The 22,812-nt window shown below is 49.3% G+C and overlaps 2 protein-coding genes across 4 annotated transcripts; one reads left to right on the forward strand and one right to left on the reverse strand.

The window, feature by feature from the left end:
• The first annotated feature begins 3,888 nt into the window (after positions 1-3,888).
• Positions 3,889-10,724, forward strand: CCDC107 (coiled-coil domain containing 107). 2 transcript variants are annotated; one of them, XM_037492858.2, is made up of 6 exons: positions 3,889-4,014; positions 4,104-4,255; positions 6,883-6,943; positions 7,030-7,120; positions 7,217-7,329; positions 7,411-10,724. In XM_037492858.2, exons 1-6 carry the CDS (start codon positions 3,909-3,911, stop codon positions 7,650-7,652), a joined length of 765 nt encoding a protein of 254 aa, XP_037348755.1. In that variant the 5' UTR covers positions 3,889-3,908; the 3' UTR covers positions 7,653-10,724. The 2 variants fall into 2 exon arrangements, with proteins under 2 accessions (XP_037348755.1, XP_037348754.1); XM_037492857.2 differs by having other exon boundaries at positions 6,880-6,943; positions 7,411-10,723.
• Positions 6,267-11,458, reverse strand: ARHGEF39 (Rho guanine nucleotide exchange factor 39). Of its 2 annotated transcripts, none has more exons than XM_037492856.2 (9): positions 11,321-11,458; positions 11,027-11,121; positions 10,658-10,778; positions 10,284-10,402; positions 9,538-9,608; positions 9,167-9,295; positions 8,779-9,008; positions 8,449-8,537; positions 6,267-8,286 (listed from the first exon to the last, which is right to left on the reverse strand). In XM_037492856.2, the coding sequence occupies exons 1-9, from the start codon at positions 11,456-11,458 to the stop codon at positions 8,274-8,276; spliced, it is 1,005 nt and encodes a 334-aa protein (XP_037348753.1). In that variant the 3' UTR covers positions 6,267-8,273. The 2 variants fall into 2 exon arrangements, with proteins under 2 accessions (XP_037348753.1, XP_037348752.1); XM_037492855.2 differs by having other exon boundaries at positions 6,270-8,289.
• Between the last annotated feature and the right edge of the window lie 11,354 nt (positions 11,459-22,812).

The following is a 22,812-nucleotide window of genomic DNA, read 5'->3' on the forward strand; positions in this document are numbered from 1 at the left end:
CTGCTGCCCCATGTGGGTCACCTCCCTGGCCGGGATCGAACTCATGCTGCAGTGGCTGTGGATAGCTTCATAGTGCTGTGTCTTTACCCCTTGCATCACCAAAGGCTTTGGAAGTCCCACTTTGTTTGTTTGTTTTCTCCCTAATAAACTTTTCCTTATATCTATTTCTCTAAACAAAGTTGCTTCTTTTCGCTTGCTTGCCTGAAAGTCAATGAAGGTCCTGCTGCGGCTTGGTTAGACACCAGCCCACAGTGGGTTAGTGACTAGGACTCAGCGCTGCCACTGCAGCCTGGGATCCATTTCTGGCTGGGAGACTAGGGTATCAATATGTAGGTATAAGTTCTTTGCCCCTTTTCTTGATAGCACTGTCTTTAACCCCTGTGCCACCAGGGAGGCCGGGCCCTTTTTCTTAAAAAGTACAATAATGTAGGGGGCCTCCCTGCTGGCGTAAGGGGTTAAGATGCAATCTATGAAGCTTTCCATTGCCACTGCAGCAAGAGTTCGATCCCCGGCCGGCCAAGAAGCAACCCACATGGCACAGCAGACCTCTCCTGACTCACCAGCTGCTCCCCTCAACAGAGTACTTCGGTCAATCTGCCTGTTCTGTTCCCCACTCTGTCTCTGGTGAATCCTCTCACCCCCATACCTCTGGCCTGTACCCCAGCTCTTGTATGCATAGATAAATAAATCTTTTTTTAAAAAAGTACAATAATGTATTTTACTATAAACTCATTACTTTTTCCTTTCTTTTTTGGTATGTTTATTTAATTTTTAATTTTAACTGCTTATTTTTAAACTGGTATGATTATATCTGCAGAATTCAATAAAAGAAATAATTCACTGCAATTTTTTTCTGGTCAGTACTATTTGTTACTATTTACTAAAAATAATTTTGGCATATAGAGGATGACTTTTTAAAAATATTTATTTTATGTATTTATGAATACAAGAACTGGGGTATAGGCCAGAATTGCAGGAACGGGGGGTGGTGGTGAGAGGATTCACCAGAGAGTGGAGAGCAGAACAGGTGGATCTACCAATATACACTGCTGAGGGGAGCAGCAGGCGAGACAGAAGAGGTCTGCTGAGCTATGTGGGTCAGCTCCCTGATCAGGGATCTAACTGATGCCACAGTGGCTGGTGATAGCTTGGTAGCGCTGAGACTTTAACCCCTGCACCACCAGGGAGGCCCAAGGGGGACTTTTTTAATGGTCCACTTGAATGACAGATATGTTCAGTATTGCAAGGATTCCTTGTCAGTGTTAAAAAGAGATTTTTTATTTTTAAAATCTCGGTTTGTTGATTCTTTTGAAAAAACAACAACAAAAATACCAGATCTGATACCAGGCAAAAATGAGGGATGCCCAAGGACCCCAAATGTTAAGAAGAAGAGCCAATGTTGCCAACTCAGGGTTTGTGTCCACCCATGACCATAAAAGCAAAGTAATCTAGTGTACACAGGATTTTTAAACTGTGAGAGTTTCAAAAGGAATAGAGAGAATGAGAAGATGAGTAGGGGAGAGGTGAATTTCAAAATACAGATTCCCCATCAAAATTCAGAATCAACTGTTCCCTCATGTGGACAAACCTTCAGGAAAAGGAAAGGAAATAAGAGAGACACCTGCATAGTCAGAGGTGGGCAGGGTGGAGAGCTGCTTGAGATGATTTGATGTAGGTGATTTGGAGACAGATAGAGAAAGGCTGGGATATCGCAATGACTCTTACCTGATTAATGACTTACTTAATCTTCCTGAACCTTAACTTCCTCATTCTTGAAAGCAGCTTAGTTATATTTACATTTAGGGTTGTCTGAACATTCATTACTTTCATTCAACAATGATTCATTAAGTGACTGCTAGTACCAGGTGTTGTACTAGAATCTAGGAACAAACTGGTAAAAAAAAAAAAAACAAAAAACTGATATAGCCTCTACTCTTGTGGAATTTACAGTCCTGTAATTTTCTTTCTATAGCTAGTTTTAATTGCTTGATTTTAATTAAAATATTTTTCAGTTTTGTTATAATATAATCGGTAGATACCAATGGTATTGAAGAAAGTACAACTGCACTAGTGAAAAAATTAGGAGGGGGCCTCACTGGTGGTGCAGGGGTTAAAGTCTTAGGCTATCAAGCTATCGCCAGAGACATGAGTTGGATCCTTGGCCCAGTCAATCCACCTGTTCTGCTCCCCACTGTGTCTCTGGTGAATCTTCTCTCACACACACACACGCACACACCCTGCACCTCTGGCCTACACCTCAGCTCTTGTATGTATTAATAAATAAAAACACATATTTAAAAAAATTAGAAGAGTTCTGAATGAAAGAAACACAAGAGCTGAAGGTGGTGTAGAAGTCAGCTGTGCAGGAGGGGAAAGGCACTGGAACGTCTGGGAGAGAGTTAATATAATTTCAAGTGCCTGGCTCTTAGTAAGTATTTGAGTCAAAATCACTAATAGCTGGGCATGGTTCTAAGCGCTACTTAATTATCCCATTTAGTTTTCATAACGACTCTGTGAGGCACATATGTGCTATCATTATCGCCATTCTTCAGCGTAGAGACTGAGGCACAGAGAGACTAAGTTGGTCAAAACTGTTCCGCTTTCCAGAAGGAGAGGCAGGGTCTAGACCAGGCAGAGCCCATAGCCTATTGTTACACAGTAAATGGAGGCTAATATAGACAATTGCCCATTGGACAGAGTGGGGCGAAGGAGCCATTTCAGGACGAGGGGACTGTAATAAAATGGCACAGGGCCTGGAAGGGAGGACATGGGGTGGGTCACTAAGCATGGTATAGCAGGAAATCTGCAACGCATTATTGCTTATGGCCTGTCTGCTCTGGGGCGTGCGGGGAGCCGGTGCTGTCTGCAGACCAGCCCCAGCACCGTGGGAGGCGCCTGAGGCCGGGTGTCCAGGAGGGCGATAAGGAGCTGCGGGGCCGGACAGCACAATCTCCTGGCAACAGTGAGGCCAGCTCACTGCTGCACTGTCTTTGTTCACCTCACTATAAAAAGCCAGCTGGAAATGCAAAGTTAAGGCGTTTTCTTTGGGGTGTTAACGCCCTTCTTCCAGATTACCGGCTTTTTAGATAAAGCACACCTTAAAGACTCGATTCCCGTCTCTACTTTATTGGCATTCGAAGGTGACAGGTGGCCCGACCTCGGGCCCTTTGAGGCCACAGAAGAGTGGAAGTAGTTCAGGGGTGTATTGGGCCATTGTGGGGGCGTTACGTAATCAAGAGAAGCCGGGAGCTTTCTAAAAAGCAGCCGCGCTGAGAATGAGCCCCGTGTGGTTGGCGCGCCCGGGGGCGCGCTGCCTGCGTAACTATGACAGCTGACGGATGACGCCCCTGCTACACGCCGCTCAGCTCGCCCGCAGCAGCGCGGGGTCGCCTCTTGGCGGCCTGTAAGCGTGAGACGCAGGGACGTCGGCGCGCGTGCGCACGCGGCACTCTCTGCCGGAGGTCCGGGGACTTTCCCCTAGGCGGAAGTAAGGAACAAGTCCCCCGTCTGTAGCCTAGGAAACAGGCCTTCAGCACGGACTGCGCTTCAGCGCGCGCGTGAGGCCTTTTTATAGCTCTGTCACCAAATTTACCTTTTGATCAGGGTGAGGTCGTTGGTGGTGTAAGAAATTAAAAATAAACGATTATTCGGCCTAATATTTTAAGACTGTGGCACTCTGGAGGCATTCCACTAATAGAATACCTAAATAGTTGAGAAATTAATTATCTTAGGAACGCTGGGTAACAGCCTATGCAAATAAGACCTGGTCCTGCCCACACAAGAAGTGGGCGTCGCCTTCCGGGGAGGCGCGCAGCGGGACGCGCTGGGGGCGCGCCTACGCATGCGCACTGGGACGGCGGGCCCCCCAGTCTCCGGCGCCCGCCGCGCGCAGGGGCTGTGGGCCCGCGATGGCGAGCGCGCTCTCGCTCCGCGGGGTGCTGGGGCTGCTGCTGGTGTCTGCGCTGCCCGAGGTCCTCGGAGTCCTCCCCAGCCCCGACCTCCAGGCACACCCAGGTACCAAGCGAGGGTCGCTAGAGGGGGGCTCGGAATGCCCGCTGGCCCCAGGCCCCGGCCCTAATGACCCGCCTCTGCCTCCTCCGCAGGGGACCCCACCCAGGCCGGCCCTGCGGTCGCTGAACCCCGGCGGCGGCAGCCGCTCCAGGACCAGCACGAGCGGGCCCGGGCCGGGGCACTGCCCCTGGGGGCGCTGTACACCGCAGCCGTCGTGGCTTTTGTGCTGTACAAGTGTTTGCAGGTGCGGGACCAGCCGGGGTGGGGGTGCCCGGGCCTGAGCCTCCCGCGGGCGCTGGGCACCGAGAACCTGACGCCACCTCTCGTCAGTCTGGCGTGAAGACAGTGCCTTGAATGGCCAACCTGTGGGGCTGTTTTGAGCATCCGGCGAGGTGATGAGTGTGGCGGGCGCGTGGTCATTTGTAAATAGTGACCATCACATTTAACACCCCCCCGCCCCCCCAGCCAGCGAAGATTGACGTTTGCTCACGGTCATCTAGGGGAGCGGGGGAGCTGGGATTGAGTGCAGCCAGTGCCTGTATTACAAAAACTGGGTTTCTGATATTTCCAAGTTGGCCCCAGAGAGTGATTGTTGTAGTCATAGTATTTTTTTTGAGTTCAAGGTCCCGAGCAAGATCATGTCCTTGAGAAGGATGCCCTGAAATGTGGACAGTGGAATGGGTAGAAACTGTTAAAATAAAAGTAGCATTTTCCAGGGCTGTCTATAACTTCAGCCCTGGTCCAATCACTTACTTGCCTTAGGAAATAGTTGAACTAATTTGAAGGTGATCAAACTAGATGGGATAACTAATCCTGATCCCAACTAGACTTGACAGACTAGGACGACATTTTTTTTTTTTAAACAGTGATGTAATTGAAGTAGGTTGAAAATTTTTTTTTAAGATTTATTTATTTAGACAAGAACTGAGGTACAGGTCAGAGGTGTGGGAGGGTCAGAAGATTCACCAGAGACAGAGTGGGGAACAGAATAGGCAGACAGACCAAAATACACTGCTGAGAGGAATAGCTGGCTGGTGAGACAGGAGAGGTCTGCTGTGCCATGTGGGTATCTCCCTGGCTGCCCCAGGGTTGAACCCGCGCTGCAGAGGCTGTGGACAGCCTCACAGCACTGTGCTCAAGCCACTGCACCCCCAGAAAGGCCCTGGGATGAGATTCTTAATGGTGAAATTTAACAAGGATAGATAGGTTTTTGTTTTTTCAATTCAGGTATAACTGACATTTTTTCAGGTGTACAACGTGATTTGTTATTTGTAAATATTGTGAAATCATAACAGTAAGTGTAAACTTATTTCACTATAAAGTTACATTTTCTTCTTTTGGTGAGAACTTCTAAGATTTACTCTCAGCCAGTTTCAGATATGCAGTAGTGTATCAGCTGTAGTCACGGCTGTACTTTACATCTCTCTGACATTTCATAACTGGAAGTCAGTACCTTTTCCCTATTCTGCGCCACCTTCCTCTTGTAGCAACCAAACTGAGTGGCGTTCTTTTTGTTTTTAGACACGTGAGAACATAATGTCTTTCTGGTTTCAGGTAGCACATGCCCTCAGGGTTCATCCATGTTGTCACAAATGGCAGGTTTCCTTCTGTTTAATGGTTGGGCAGTATTCCATGAGTACACATGCCGTATTTTCTTTCCCGTTCATTAATAGACTTTAGGTTGTTTCAATAATTTCTATTCTTGCATCCGAGTACAGTCTGAAAGAAACTCACCTTAGCAGCAGTTTACTATTTGGCTAATAAAATTCAGCTGTGTGAGTTGACCGCTCTCTTCCCAGTTCAAGTCTAGGAACAAGGTATTGTGCTTTATCTTCTGATCAGACTCAGAGAATTTTATTCTCTCAGGGCACTTGAGTACTGCATCTTGGTAAAGGAGCGAAAGAACTTTCAAACGGCACTGACTGAAAAAGATACTGAACCAGAGAAGACATGGGTAATAGGGTGGGGCGCAGGGAATGATCATTGTCCTCAAACTCCTGTTGAAAAGACATGATGTTGGGGCCTCCCTGGTGGTGCAAGGGGTTAAGCGTCAGCACTGTGAAGCTGTCCGCAGCCTCTGCAGCACAAGTTCTATCCCCTGCCAGGGAGCTACCCACATGGCACAGCAGACCTCTCCTGTCTTCCCCTCAGCAGTGTACTTCAGTCAGTCTGCCTGTTCTGCTCCCCACTGTCTCTGGTGGATGCCCCACCCCACCCACCCCGCATCTCTGGCCTGTGCCCCAGCTCTTGTATGCAAAAATAACTAAATCTTTTTTTAAAGAAAACATGATGTTGGAAGGCTCTAGTCAGCACTATGGGAGATACATGAAGGACAGCTTTTCGCTTTTTTTTTTAAGATTTAATTTTGCATCCAAGAACTGGGGTACAGGCCAGAGGTGGGGGAGGGAGGGGTGAGAGGATTCACCAGACACAGAATGGGGGGCAGAACAGGCAGATCCACTGAAATACACTGCTGAGAGGAGCAGCAGGCGAGACAGGAGAGGTCTGCTGTGCCATGTGTGGGTTAGCTCCCTGGCTGGGGATGGAAGGAACTCAGGCCATTGTGGTGAGAGTGCTGAGACTTAACCTCTGAGCCACCAGGGAGGCCCAGTTTTTCACTTTTTATATAAATTAACCAGAGTTTTATCAAACCGGGCAGTTGCTCATTCTTGGAGGTGTTGAGTGGGGACGAGGTGACCTGTTGCTTCATGTCCTGGGTGAGGAGTTGACTAGATGTGACTGGGATTCTCTGAGGCAGAAACCCATAGCTTTTCCTGCCTCCGGTTATCCACCTCCCCTCGCTGGCTTTGGAGACAGCGATGATGGAGCACCTTGCTGCTGCAGCACCGTCCCTCTCTTCTTCCACAGCAGGGGAAGGATGAGGCTACTGTTCTCCAAGAGGAGGCGAACAAAAAGGAATCATTACAGTCCGGTGGGTTTTGCAGAAGCGTATACATGGTGGGGGTCAGGGGGGAGCAGAAGGCAAGTACCATTGCTCTCCTTTTCTCCGATCCCTAGAGCAACAGCTGGCTCAATTGACACAACAACTGGCCCAGACAGAGCAACACCTAAACAATCTGATGGCCCAGCTGGACCCCCTGTTTGAACGGTAAGGGGAGCAGTGACCCCGTGGCCAAGGGAGCTTGTGCTAGGTGGGAGAGGTGGGGACACAGATTGGGCAGCCAATCAGTGGACATTTCTGCAGTGTGACTACCCTGGCTGGAGCCCAGCAGGAGCTTCTCAACATGAAGCTACAGACCATCCACCAGCTGCTGCAAGAGAACAAGCCAGACAAGGGTGTAGAGGTTCTAGAACCAGGTAAAGGATTGGGAGGAGAGACTCTGGTGGAGGTAGACAGCGTCTCTGAAATTGGAACATACTTGATATCTCCCCTCACAGAATGCAGCAGCCCCTTTCCCGAGGCCTTATGTATAGAGGACGAGGAGGCTGCCAACAGTCAGTCCTGGGAGGAGCCCCTGAACTGGAGCACAGAGACAAGGAACCAGGCTCCTCCCTGGGAAGTGGAGCAGGGACTCAGGAGAAGATACAGCAGGGCGAGGGCAAAGGGCCCCAGCCCCCACCCCTGCTGGAAAGGAGGGACGGCAGCTGAAAGTTTAGTAAAACAAAGTCTGTTCTTGTGACTGGATGCTCCCGTGTGCTTTTTCCACTCCGGCTGGTGACACACACACCCATACTAGGTGCCTCCGAACAACTGGGGCTTCTTGAAAAACTTCCCTTATTAGGACAAAAAGAGGCTGCCTTCCCGTGTGAGAGCTCAGAAGCTAGAGGGAGCTGCGGCCTTCCCTGTGTTCCTGAGGCCCGCAGGCCAGTCGTCAGGGCACAAAAATCCCTTCTTTCATAAGGCATAGCTGAGAGAAAGGTCTTTCAAAAAAAAAAAAACTTTACTAAAAACAGTGGGACAATAAGCGGGAGAAACAATATACAAAATGAAAGTAGCTACATTCCAAAGTTGCAACCTTGATACATGACTGGCCATACACCCAGTACCGAGTCTCTCATCCAAGGCCCTGATCTGTGTTGGAGAGGCTGGCTCAGCGGAGGTTCACTTGGGTAGACTCAGTTTCCTGATTCTTTAAAGAGCTGGTCCAACGACCCGGTGTGGCTTGGTCTCACACAAACATAAAAGGCCTTTTTCAAACCGTGAAGCGTTCTGTGTTTTGTTTAATACTGAAGATTCCTTTGTGCTCCTGACTCTGACCTATCCCTGAAGTATCCTGGATTCTGGAATTTGTAAGATTCTTCTAGTTCTTCTGGCTGCTGTGGAGAGAAGAAGGTCAGTTCAGGCACTGGCAAGAGTCCACTACTCAGACCCATCCTTTGGGAGGGGGGCCGGGCATGCAGGACATGACGACATCAGAACTGCTCACTCCCAGCTCATGGGCTGCATCCAGCGTTCTTCCTGAGGGAACAGTTTACCTGATGGCCACAGTCAGGCTGTGGTACCAGCGCAACAGCTCCTCCTGGTCTGTGGACATAAGCAGGAGCTTCTCGTGGGGAAAGGACAGCTAGGGAGAGACCACATTTTAGTACATGGCTCAGAGGGGTCAAAGGCCAGAGCTGTCTGCAAGGAGGTACTTAGGGCCGGGAGAACTATGTTGTATGAAGCCCGAGCCCAGTTACCTGCTCTCCACGTAGAAGGCTCAGTTCCTATGGAAGGGCCCAGGCCAAGGAGATAAACAGGTACATAGCCACATAAGGTACATTTGGGGCCTCCCTTGCCTTACCCCGGACTCCCCCGTAACTTACACTGAGCAGTCCACCACAAGGGCCTCCTGAGTGGCCAAAGACCCTGCGGAGTTGACACTGGGACATGGGGTAGAGGGCCCGGCAGGCAAATGTGCCGCTCTGCAGCAGGTGCAATGGGGGGCGAGGCTTGGCCATGAGGAGCACATCAGAGAAGAGGAAGAACATTCGGGGTCGAGGCTCCCCACGGGGAGGCACCACCAATAGCCACCCCTGGCGTAGGAACCAGCGACCTAGAGGATGGGAGAGCTGTTACTCTGGCACAACTCCAGGACCACGATCCACAGGAAGAGAAGGGGAAGTGGAGAAACAGAGGGTATGTGCTGGCAATATAGAAGAAGTGGGGCAACAAAAGCAGTGTTTGAGGATTGAGAAAGATGTGCCACAATACCTGAGGTAAGTCCCTTTGCGTGGCGTCCACCGAGCAGAGCCTGGACACGCCGGAGGTGCTGGTCATTCTTCTGTTTCTGACCTATGGTGTGGACCCTCTGGGCAGTCTCACTTATCAGCCGGGCAGCCCCTAGAACGACACGCCCCACCCCACTTCCAGCACCACTGTGACTTCGCGTGACTGGCAGTGGTGAATGATGGGCTGTTTACAGAGGTCAGGGTTCAACTTCTAAAGAGTAGGTAGAGCAATAGCGACACCAGACAGTGGGAGACTGGGGCCCAACAGACACGAGATGGGAGAGCTGTTGGAAGAGAGAACCAGAAACAGGAGTGACGGCCTCCCGCCTGAATTTTGGAGGAGTAAGAACATACGTGTCAGCTGCTGGTGGTCAGGGCTGCTGGGGCCTGTGTTCTCAGCCAAAGCAACAACAAGAGTCTCATACCTGGAATTAGACAGCAGGAAGTCAATGAAGGGAAGCAGTGTCAGGTGAAACTCCCTCTGCTTTGGTGAGTGTGGCAGAGTCCTATATGGAGGTGTGAAACTGTACTCCGAGAATTGTAGTTATGTAATCTAAGTGGCAAGTCAGTAAATAAGTAAAATAAAAAAACCCTCTGCCTGACATATAACCCCTATGTATTATTTGGTTGCATGGCCCAGAGAGATCTGCTCCTGGCTACCGGATTCCTGTCACATAGAATACAGGCCACATGCCCTCGTCCATTCCACAACGAAGAGTATGGGGTGCGCTGACCACAGTTCCGGAGCCTAAATCCCAAGATTAAAGTTAACCCACCCACGGAGGATGCCACAGACAACCTTACTATATACGCTCTTGACTCATCCGCAGGAGCAGAAATCCTAAGGTAGGCCAGGCTCTAATCTCAATAAACTCTTCTTGATACCTGTCACAGCCCTATTATGGGCCCTGTAACTTTAATGCAGAGTTCCCCAGTCCCAGCTAAGAGGCTGTGGGCCCTGGGTACTCCAGTGAGTTCACGCAGGATTTCAAGAGCAGTTTGTCCCAGGAGAGAGGCACTGGGACAGACCCCATGCAGCCCCACAAAGCTGAGGGCAGCAGTCATACACTCAGAAAAGGGAAGATGGCTGAGTCACTCACTGCTGGAGCCTCTCCAGAGGCAGAGGGAGCAGGTCCTGGAGCTGAAGGCCCCCAAACTCAGGGCGGCCTTCCTGAAGCCGCACACACCTCCTGAAACGTTTGCTTTTCTTTAGTAGTTCCTAGAGGAGGGGTGAGGGTTTGCGGCCTTGAGAGAAGCCACTCTTTATATGGTATTCATCTGTGCACACAGGGCTCAGGAAGCTGTGTGCTCCTGAGAGCAGCTGTCTCCCTACAGGGAGCTTAGCATACAGCCGGGACCCAGAGGCCCTGGAAGTGCAGGAACAACACTAGAGAAGTTTGGGTCTCCAGGCGAGGTGGAAACGTATTAGGGCAAGAGAGGAAGAGAAGGGGAACCCGAGTCACCTTCGGGTTACCTGTAGGGTGGTCTGGGCCCTCTCTGCGTTGGCAGCAAATTGTACGTAGAGCTCCAGGTGGGGGCAAAAGCCCTCCAGCCCGCGGCCCCACAGCCCTTCTTCGAGGTGGGGAAGCAGCTCTCTGCGTGAGGATCATAAAAGGGCAGCACAAGAATCTGCGAGCGCCACCTCATTTAATCCCCACAACCCTGGCCTGGAGCACTGGCTCCCCAGTACACCGGCGGAGAACTGGGGCGGCCTGGCCCCGGGCCGAGGCCTCGGGGGAGGGAAAGGCAGACTCTGCACGGGCGCCCGGGGGTCCCCCACGCTGCCCCGCGCAGGCCTGCGGCCAGCACCCCTGCTCCCCAATCCTCGCGCCCCTCCACTCACCGGCTGGCGCCGTAGATGCGCTCCCAGGGCCCAAACAGAGCCTGGCTCTCCGGGGGTGTCAGGGTGCCCTTGGCCCTCAGAATCCCCACGAAGTACTGTGGAGGGAGAAGACGGGCGTAGGGCGTGCAGGAGAAGGAGGCTAAGGCCCAGGCGCGGCTACAACCGAAAGGTCAACCCGGGCTCCCTACATGCGGGCGACAAACCAAGATCCCCCATTCTGGGGGTCACCGACCTCGCTGAGACCCTCCCGCACCCCAAGGTCCCGCCCCCCACGGCAGGCGTGCGGGCTCGCACCGTGGCCACCAGCCCCAGCTGCTCCTGGTAGCGCCGCTCGGTCTCCAGCAGCTCCCGCGCGGCGCGGGCTCGCTTCCGCGCCCACCGGGCGCGCTGCTCCTGCAGCGGGCACCGAGCGCCGGGGGCCGGGCTGTCCATTCCCGGCGAGGGTGTGCGCGTCGGCCGCGGCGCGCCGCGGATTCAAACCGCAACCGCCCGGGGGCGGGGCGGGGCGGGGCGGGGCGGGGCGGGGCGGCGGCCGGCGAGGCGAGCGCGCCCCCTGGCGCCGGGAGGCTGCGCGCCGACGGGGCATGCGCAGTGGCTCCCCGGCCGGCGGCGCCCCCGCCGCGGCTCCCGACGGGGCATGCGTAGTGGCTCCCCGGCCGGCGGCGCCCCCCGCCGCGGCACCCGACGGGGCATGCGTAGTAGCTCCCCGGCCGGCGGCGGCCGGCGGCGCATGCGTAGTAGGTCCCTTCCCAGGCCGGCTGCGCCCCCCGCCAGGGCGGGTGGGGGCCTCGGGCGCACGGTTCTCTGCGAGGCGCAAAGTTGGGGCAGCACCTTGGCTTTTGAGTCGGATTTGAGGGTGCGCGCACCGGCGGGGCCTCTGTGTCCTGAAGGCGGCGTCGCTGCTCGGCGGATGCGTGGGGAGGCGCCGGGCTCCCCACCCCTGTCTGCGCCCCCGCGGGGCGCGGCGGCTGCCGGGGGGCGCCGGCCGGGCCCGGGGCGCGGGAGCCGGGGGGCCCCGTGGAACTGGGGGAAGGGCTGATGCGGCCCCTCGTCTTCTTCCCTCCCCGCCTCCGCGCGCCCCGCTCTGTGCTCGGCGGGCTGTAGGGCCGACCGGGCCGTCCTGAGGGGTTCGGCGCCGGCGGGGGGCGCGGAGCGGGGGTGCGGCCTCAGCCCGCAGGGGCGCGGGAGGCGGGAGCTGGGCCTCGGGGCTCAGGCCCTGCCCGGGAGCCGACCTCGGCGGCCCGCACCTCTCCCATGAGTCGTTCCCCGCTTCTCCCCGTGTCAGGAAGCCCCTTTTATTTGTCTGCCTCGGGGGCCGGTCCTCTGTGCCCGTGCGCGGGGGAGCACCCGGGCCGGGTCGCCGCGCGCCCCCGTGTGGTGTCCCCTCTGTGCCCCCTCTATGTCCCCTCTGTGTCCCCTCTGTGTCCCCTCCATGTCCCATCCATGTCCCATCCACGCGCCCCGTCTCTGTCCCAGCTGGAGGGATGGGAGGGAAGCAATAGGGCCGTGCTCTGCCCCGGGCCCATTCCAGACTCTGGGCTTCAGTTATTCCCAGTGTTTCCACCCCTGGAATACTCGCTGGGCATAAGATTTGCAGTATTTCGGTTTCCTGACAAAAGCGTGTAGGTTTTGAGTTAATTTCGTTTCTTCTTTCGTACCCACGGGGAACGCCAAAGACTCGCGAAGCCCCTGAGGAAAGCCCGCGACAAGGTTGATTAGGAAGGGGAGGACTTCCCGGACCCCCCAGTCCTGCCGGGTCGGATCTAGTCCTTGACAGGAGACGCTGACCCCAGCCCCGGCTGCAGCTGCGACTTGGAAGTGCAGAAAGGCCACTGTGCTCCCCTTGGGGGGTGTGGGAGCCTTTTCTGCCCCTAACGTTATTGATCCACAACCTGAGGCCTGTTAGCTTCTGGGCGTCATGTTTCAGCAACTGACATGTGGTTCTAATTGTAGTCAAAGGCAGAAGTTTGGAGTTGATGGGTCTGTGCCACCTAATTAAAGATAAAATGTACCAGATTATTTTACCTGGGTCTTTTGGAAAGTTGGCAGCAGAAGGGTAAATTGGCGGTGCCATTTTGTCAGTATGAGAAATTTTACAATGTGCCTATTCTCACGACCTAGCAATTTTAGCACTGCATCTTAAAGAAATAGATGCCTCTGGGCAAAAATACAGAATGTGCGGCACAATGTTAGTAACAACAGAGGATTGTAAACCAACTAAATGGCCAGTAGTAGATGGAAAAAAATTGGCACAGTCACTTGAAGAAATAATGTGAAAGCATGATGTAAAAAAAAAAAAGCTATCCATATGAGAAAATGCACATAATGGAAAAAGGCTACAAAACAGTTTGTAAAATATGATCCCACTTATGAACGTATGTCGCTGGAAGGATAGAGAGTCGTGGTTTTTATCTCTGGGTGATGGGATTGAAGATCATTCAATACATTTTAAGTACTTAATGTGTGCCAGCACTGGCTCACTGATGTTAAAGGGGTGAATGGGAAAAGTAGGGTGATTGAAATTTTCTTACACTTTTCTGCCTTTCCCAACTTTTCTGTATAGAGCATACGTGCATTGTTGTAATTCTTCTTAAAAAATGCTTTTAAAAGCTAAAGTGGGGGCCTCCCTGGTGGCACAAGAGATTAAGCATCAGCACTATGAAGCAATCTGCAACGACTACAGCACAAGTTGGATCCCCTGCCATGGAGCTAACCCACATGGTGCAGCAGACCTGTCCTGTCATGCCCCCTGCTCCCCTCAGCAGCATATTTCAGTATATCAGCTTGTTCTGTTCCCCACTCTGTCTCTGGTGAATCACCCCCTGCACCGCTGGCCTGTACCCCAGTTCTTATATGCATAAGTAAAAATAAAACTTAAAAGTGGAAAAATTTCTGGGAAAAATTTCCTCAATCTTAAAAAAGGACACACCTCCACTTTTGGCGAGACTGCAAAAAATACCAGTACAGACTCTTTGAAGGGTGTATTAGTTTCAAACAGCTACAGTAACAAAGGACTGCAAAGTTGAATGAAAACAACACAAATTATTCTCTCAAAGTTCTGAAATGTCTCACTGGGCTGAGAACAAGCAAGGAGGTTGTTAGGAATGTGCCATCGATTTCCTTGCCTTTTCCAGCTCCTAGTTTCACTCCTGTGTTCTTTAGTGAGTGGTTCCTGCCTTCATCTTTGAGGTCAGCAACACACATCTTCAAGACTCTCTCTGCTCTGTCTTCACATTGCCTTCTCCATGGGAGACTCTCCCTCTGCCTGCCTTTAAAAGGCACTAATAATGGCAAGTGAGGTTTACCTGGATACTCCAGGGTACTCTCCCTACCTCAAGATTCTTAGTCACAGTTGCAAAATCCCTTTGGCCATGTAAGATAACATCCACTGGAATTAGGACCTGGATAGCCTATCTCAGAAGGAATTTTTGCACTAACTAGTAAAATTATCTGTGCATTTATCTTTTTAAAATAAGCTTGGCTTAATGAGATGTAAGTTACATATAGTGAAATCCAAGCATTAAAAAAAAAGATTTATGCATATAAGAACTGGGGTCTAGGCCAGAGGTGTGGGGAGGGGGAGGTGTGTGTGAGAAGATTCACCAGAGACAGAGTGAATTTACTGAAATACACCCCTGAGAGGAGCAGCGAGTGAGACAGGAGAGGCCTGCTGGGCCATGTGGTTCAGCTCCATGGCTAGGGATCAAACTCATGCCAGAGTGGCTGGCAACAGTTTGATAGTGTTGAGACTTTAACCCCTGCACTACCAGGGCACATAAAGTTATGTCATTACCAGGATAGTCAAGATGTACAATAGTTTTGTTAGTCCAAGAAATTCCATTATGCTTCTCCTTAGTGGTCAAAGTATCTCCTCCCCCTCAGCTCCTGGAAAAAGTTGATCTGTTCTTTGGCCCTACAGTACTGCCTTTTGGAGAATATCATATAAATGGAATCATGGAATATGTAACTTTAAAGTCTGGTTTCTTTCTCTTAGAATAATGCATTTGAAATGCATAGTAGTCCACTGACCGTGTGTTCCTGCTGATTTCCGGGTAGCATTTAATTATAGAAATGTATCACAATTTGGGGCCCCCTGATGGCTCAAGGAGTTAAGTATCAGCACTATGAAGCAATCTGCAGCCACTGCAGCAAGAGTTCGACCCCCAGGCCAGGAAGCTGACCCGCATGGCACAGCAGACCTCTCCTGTTTCACCTGCTGCTCCCCTCAGCAGTGTAGTTCTGTCCCCCACTTTATCTCTGGTGAATCCTCTCACCATTACCCCATGCACCTCTGGCCTTTTGTATGCATAAATAAATAAATATTAAAAAGAAGAAATGTATCATAATTTACCTATCCATTGAAGGATACTCAGGCTATATCCAATTTTTGGCAATTGTGAATACAGTCTCAACAGATGTCCATACTTTTTCCTTTCTCTTGAGTAAGAAAACAGGAAAGAGATTGGGTATTATTGTGTAAGGTACTACCAAACTGTCTTCCAAAGTGGTTGTACATTTTGCGTTCCCACTGTATTGTACAAGAGTTCCACATACTTACCAGCATTTAGCATAGTCATTTTTATCTCTGAATTTCAGCCATTCCTATAGGTGGCAGCACCTCACCTCTAGAAATCTATCTCAGGATGCAGTGGCAAAAATGTGAAGAAATGTACCTAAGGGGTTATTCTGTGTTGCTATGTTTATGATCACAAGAGCCCGGAAGCAACTCAAATGACCATCCTTAGAACACTGACAAATAAAATGTCATTCCCCTCACCCATGGAGGATTATAGAGCTCAAGTAAGGAATAAGAAATTTCTCTACTACTATGGTGTAATCTCCAGGGTATATTTTTAAGTAAAGTAGAGAATTATAAGAGAAAAGTATAATCATTTATCTACAAATGAAAGAAATTATAAAAATTTAATAAAGCATTGCAATAGCAAAAAGAATGGAATAGAGAGGAAAGGATAGAAATAAAATCTGAACTTTGAAAATATTTTGTTTCGTAGATTTAACTTTGGAATCATGTAAATATTTTACATAAGTATAAACAAACCTAAATTAAAAAAGGAATCCCTAGAAATTGAAAGTAAAATGAAATAAAAATGACTCTAACTGTGCTTCCAAATGCTTAACCACACAGAAATGACTTGGAGTGACATAAATTACCATAATTTGACTCTATATCTCTCAAGGGGTATATCCAAAGGCAAAAAGAATTGCACAGGGCCTCCCCGGTGGCGCAGTGGTTGAGCGCTGGGTTGCAAAGCTGCCCGCAGCCTCTGCAGTGCCGGTTCAATCCCCAGCTGCTCCCTGGCCACGGAGGGTCCCACATGGCGCGCAGACCTCTCCTGCTGCCCGCTGCTCCCCTCAGCAGTGTACTTCGGTCCTTCTGCCTGCTCTGCTCCCTGCTCTGGCTCTGGTGAATTCTCTCACCCTCCTGCGCTTCTGACTGTACCCAGTGCTTGTATGTATGTATGTATGTATGTATGTATCAATCAATCAATCAATAAATAAATCTTTAAAAAAAAAAGAATTGCACAATATAGGATGAAAAATTAGGAATTATGTTAGTGTCCTTGAGAATTGAGATATTTGGCAAAGAGATATAGATATGGGATGGATGAGGTTGATTGAAAATTGTAGTTCTCCATTTCAGTTGGAATTGTCAATACAAACACATTTACCTTTAGAAAATAGTATGTATTTCCTAGCTATACTCACTAGAAAGCATTTAAACTCAAGTAAAGTGTAAAAAAGAAAAACATATTTATAGGACAATAGGGAAAAGTGAAGTCTTTTTGCAGATTTGATTCTCTTTCTCTCTCTCTCTGAATATATATATATGATTTTAAAAATAATTTTCACCTTTTGGGAATACATTCTATAACATTTAAAGAATAATATGATGTCTAGAATTTGCCTCAAAATTATTTGAGTAGAGGATAAAGCTATGTGGGTGGTATAGGACAGCTGGGTAGTTGTGAAAGCTGGTGATGGTTATTTTAGAACCATCATAGTATTCTTTCTATTTTAAAATGATTCAAATTTATTTCATAATAAAATGGGGTTTTTTTTAAAGGATGTGGATATTGTGTGAGGATGTGATACTTGGAGCTTCTGCAGCCACCTTGTGACCATGAGAATACAAACTTGGGGTCAAAAGCATCCAACTGATAGCTGTTTTATTTGTACAAATTTAACACACTGGAATTTGTTAATGAATTACAAAGTTAGTTAATGAAAAATGAATTTGTTTTGATGGATACAGATATTACAGTTGGAGCTTATCAATGTATATTCATGAGAATTCTTTGATGGCAACTGATAATTTAGCTCAGGGAAAATTTGGAGGTTTTTAATAGACATGCACGGGCAATTTCATGGAATTCTAGGATGGAAATGTCACTAACACTCATGAGAAACAGTTAAAAATGTGAGTCCCTCAGCGTTCCTTCTCCATGCTTCCTCTCTACTGCTCAGCATAATTATGACCACCAATAACTGCTTTATCTTGCTGCATACCAGCTTTCTCCTTTTTCTAGTCCACCTCATGGAGAATGTGGACACTCATAGTTTCTGGGTTTTTTACACTCAATTTCAGCCCTCCAGATAAAGTGATTTTTTTCCCCCCAGACGCAGTTCCAAAAATTCTGGAAGCAGGGATCACTTGCACTGGGAGCAGGGATTGTCCTGTCGAGGGGAAGCACCCACTTCTATGTCCATCATGGCTAGAGTTTAAGCATGTGCAAAAGGGCTTGTGGATCCTGTGGTGTGCGTGTGAATGGAGGGGGTGGGAAGAACCATTCCCAGAGATGCGGGGGTGGGAGGCAACTGGGCAGCAGAACAATAGAGGTTTGGTTGAGTCAGGCCAGAGCATGACTCCTAGAATGAATACAAAGATTGTGAGAGTGATGATCTGGGCAGGTTTTGCTTGGGTTGACTAGGGAAAGTAAACGTGCAGTGCAGAAAATAGCATGGGACGTGGGTAGATGAGAGGAGATTTGGCTGCCACCTGGTCTTCACGAAGGCAAGCTCAAGTTCAGTGGTCAGTGCAGTCCCCAAGGAGTAGGGAACCAGTCAGGCCAGAGGTGCTCAGGCTGTGGCACTTGGGGGAAAGGCTGTACCAGCACTTGAGGGCTCATCTCTTCTCACAGGAGGGGATCCTGGCCTCACTGCTGCCCCACATTTGTGCCCCACATTTGTGCCCCACATTTGTGCCCCACATTTGTCCCATGTTGCACCACCTCTCACCACCTGGCCTGCCAGAGCAGTGCAACATGACAACTGGGGCCTTCCATCGATGTAGACTTCCATTACCCCCAGCCTTCTATTTTGCTTACACAGCATCGAGAAGATCCTGATTCACACAGCTCAGTAGTTGCAAATTGAAGCTGTTTTCATGGCCTCCCATTGCAATGTCAGGTTCAAGCTATTTCCCAGTTAAACTGATCCAGAAGAAAAATTTGGATTTGAATTTAAGTTAGTAATAATAGCCAGTGGTTGTGACATACCAGGAGGAGGAAAAGAGCACCAGGATTTAAAATCAGTACCAAAGTATATGAAATAGAATTCCCTCAAGTTCACTCACCTGTTATACTGTGATCCTAATGAAGCCCAATGTCAACCCCACTTGACCCACAAGATTCTGATGATGAGTCATGGATACAACCTAATAACAGCTACTTCTTTGGCCCCGCCTCTACAAGGGGGTGCGGACCCCCAAAGGTGGTCAGCAAGACTGCAGGGCAGTTAGTTAGGAGAAGTCTACACAGTGGCCAATTCCTAATACTTAATATCTGTGTAAAAACGAATAAAGTTTTATATTCTTTTCTTGTTTGATCTCCAATAAGCCTGTGCGTTCGGAGGGACAGATGTTACTTTACAAAGGAGCGGACTGGATTTCAGTGAAGTGCCTTAACCTGTGCGAGTTAGTGATGGATGGAGGAACAGGTGTTATCCCTTGGTGCTTTCCACAAGCCGCACCTTCCCTGCCTCTTTCCTTCCTTGCTCCCTTTCTCCTTGCCTCCCTCCTCTGAGCTTTCCACAAGCGTTGGTTGATTCTTGCAGTGTGTCAGGTCCTCATCTTGGAAGCGAGGACTCAGTGATAAAGGGAACACAGCGATGACTCTGATAGAACACAGCAGAGGTGACGGATGTATCCAGCTCTACAACTGGATACAATGTGAAGGCCTCACAGAGGGAGAGAGGACACTTAACTGGACTTGAAGGGTAAGTGGCATTAGCAGGCAGAGATTATGGGAAGAACATCTGGGGGAGAGGGAACAGAGGGAGCCAATGCTTGAGAAGATGAGAAAGCACAGCTTGCTGCTGGGGAGGGTCAGGGTCAAAGTCCTGGTGTCCAGGCATGAAGGAGAGCAGATGAAGCTGATGCTAAATCAAGGAGGGACTTGAAGGCTGATATAAGAAGTCTGGAAGGTGATGACGACCATTGAAGAATTTTCAGTAAGGAAAGGGCAGGATTGTGCAATTACGAAAGACCACTTCGAAGTCCTAGTGTGTGGATGATTGGAATGAGGTGAGGCCGAGGCAGTGAGGTTGGTTAAGAAGTTGCTGCAGCAGTTCAGACCAAAGATGACAAGGTATGATCTGAGGCAATGCAGATGGGGCTGGGAAAGCTAATTCTTAAGAGATTCTGGAGATAGATTTGGCCATAGAGAAATATGCAGATGACATATAAGGGCCGCAAGGGAGTAATGATGAAGTGGTTCTTGCTATTTTATTCCTTCCCAAATATTGTGCCTTCCTTATCATCTGTTCTTTTCAGAGGATAATTTTATGGTTATATAATATCTGAAAATGCCTCTCCTTGCTCCTGATTTTAGTGGGCAGCAGCAGTTGCTTATTGTTCCCAGCCTATTTTCTGGTGTCTGGGTCCTCTGTAATGAGGATCGTGGGGAGAAACCAACATGTGTGTCAGCCTGGGGACTTTCCACTGTGGTCACCTGTCACTGGGCCAAGTGAGCATGTGATCAATCTAGCCAGTCAGAGCCCTTTTCCAGGGTTTGGATACTGGACCAAAGAATGTGGGTGCTGCTCTCCTGAAAGGAGCAGGAAACTAAGTACTTGTTGGCTGATGTTTCAAATAGCTGTTTTTTGAGTAGTAGAAAGGGCTGGTTTTTAGTGAGTAAGAAGAATGAAATAGGTGCTCAGAGAGAAACAGAATGAAAAAAGTAAAGAGAGCTGCATATTCCCTACATTTTCTCCCACCCTGATTTCAGCTGATTCAGGATATTTCTTTAATTAGCTCTGACACTCTTACTACTCCCAAAAGAACTTTAACACTTTCCTCTACAAGTGTTATCACAAAATACACACACCAATGATTGAATCTTCTAGAAGTACCTCTGTGCAGTTTACTCTCTAGATAAAAATTTTTTTTAAAGATTTATTTATACAAGCACTGGGTATAGTCAGAAGTGCGGGAGGGTGAGAGAATTCACCAGAGCCAGAATGGGGAACAGAACAGGCAGACTGACGAAGTACACTGCTGAGGGGAGCAGTGGGCGTGGCAGAAGAGGTCTGCTGTGCCATGTGGGACCCTCGCCGGTGGCCGGGGATCGAACTGGTGCTGCAGAGGCTGCGGGCAGCTTTGCAGCCCAGCACTCAACTGCTGTGCCACCAGGGGAGGCCCTCTAGATACTTTTTAAGTAAACTTTTAAATTAAAATAGAACACACAGAGCCCATGTTCATTTTCCAAATACCCATTAACAATTTTTGAATCTTTAGTAAAAATTAAATATAAGATGAATCAATTCTGCCCCCAAACATTTACTGAAAAATTTCCTAGTGCTGGCAGGTAATGGGGAAAGGGAGATGAATAATATCTGATCAGTGTTATCCAGAGTTCACAGTCTTTTGGGATTGGGTGGCTGGGTGTGGAGAGAGGTATACAAAGTATTGTTTGAAAATTTCTGAAGTAAAAGCATTTATTTGACAAATATTTGGTGCATGTCAGGCACTGTGAGAGATTCCAGGAGGTAACCTCCCAGGGGCCCATGCTAATCTAAGTACAAAAAACCTGAGACACTGGTGAATCCTCTCACACACACCCCCACCTCCTGCATCTCTGCCCTACAGTTCTTGTATGTATAAAAAAAAAAATCTAAACAACAACAACAAAAAAACCTGAGACATCCTGAGAAGGGTTCTATTGAGTTTGACCTGAGGGCTCAGGAATGGGGAAGTGGCATCTGAGCCAGGCTTTAAAGGAAAAGTAGAATTTTGGCCCATGGGGAAGGTAGAAAAGGAGCTTGTCTATTTGGGAACCAGCTGGAGCAAATGGGGTGAATGACAGGCATGGGAGCTGAGAGAAGACTCCTGGGATCAGAGGTGGATTATGAGTTGGGATGGAGACAGTGGCAGGAAATGAAGCTGGTGGGGATCCTTGGGGCACATCACCAAGGGTCTTGAAGGTATGTGTGCTCACCAGATATCCACCCCTCCCCCACTTCCCAGTCTGTTGGAGGGAACCACATGCCCCGCACCCCCAAAGGAAAACCACGTATCAGTTTTAGGCTGAGACATAAAGAAGCAAGAAGCAAGTTCTCCCTTAACCTTTCTGGCTTGGAGAGTGGGCCTGGAAAGTTCTTCAGCAGATGAGCAATACTGTCAGGTTTGCCAGATGCTGCCAGATTGTCTCCATCTCTGGGCAGCATGTTATTAACCACCATTTCCTCTCAGGTAGTTTTGTTCCAGCTCATTCAGTTCAGCTCCGACTTCCCTCATTCACCACCCGCACCAAGTACAGATGCCCAGAGCTTTCTTCTCTCCACTCATTGGCTCCAGGGATCCGTTCCCTGGCTCTGGGCTGTTGACAGTCATTGTCTGGTGCCGCAGGGCAAGCTCATGTTGACGTTGTATGGGTGGATGGGGCGGGCACCTCTCCAGCTGGGCAGGCATCCAGTGAGTTAGTGATGGTAAAGGAGTGATTTTTGACCAGCTGCCCACACAGGAGCAGTGGATACGGACAGGCTAGTGCAGGCAACAGGGTTTCTCTCTGGTCATGGCTGAGCCATCTATGACTGTGACTCAGTTCTCCCCCTGCTCCCTGTTGCCTCAGCAGAGCCCTTGGTGGCCCTTTTGGCTATTTCCATGACCCTGGATCCATCGAGCACCTGGTCCTCCTTTTTGGTAAAATGCTCCAGACTAGTTCCCAGCCCAGCAGGGTTCAAACGGTCCCTCCTGATCACTTTCTCCTCTTCTTTTTCTCTGGCCTCTGGTTTTGAGGAAATCTATTTTTCTCCCTTTCCTGCCTCCTCATTAGTCCTGCCCTATTTCTCTCTCCTAGTGCCTCTACTTTTCTCTACTTCGTTAACAGACAACTCGATAACCTAGTTGATCTAGAGTCTGGCCATCAGCAACTCGTACACACTAACCTCAAAAGAAAAAAAGGAAAAATTCCCTTTCCTTAGAGTGGGGAGAACAACATCCCAACTGCACAATAATGGAGGAAATGATAGTGGTGAGGAGGCAAAGAAAGGGAGACAGCTCCAAACTATTTTGGTATAAACAGTCTGAGCTGTCACCTGTTGCCACGCTCACAGAATAGCAAGTTATTTCTCCCCACAAAGCAAGGGCCACTTCCTCTAAAGGCCTTCAGCTTTATTCCATTGTGGGCAGCCGGCCCAGGCCTGGAAGAACATTCTTATTGAGTCCCTTCTCTTTCTTTTCTTCATGACCCCCTTTTCCCAGTGCACCAAACTCCGGCGTCTGGGCTCTATCCCATTGGAGGTAAAGAATTGCTTGACATCAGAACTGC

This window comes from Talpa occidentalis, unplaced genomic scaffold (assembly GCF_014898055.3).
Source record: "Talpa occidentalis isolate TD23 unplaced genomic scaffold, MPIMG_talOcc4v2.1 talOcc4.7, whole genome shotgun sequence".
In the NCBI taxonomy this organism is placed as follows: Eukaryota; Metazoa; Chordata; class Mammalia; order Eulipotyphla; family Talpidae; genus Talpa; species Talpa occidentalis.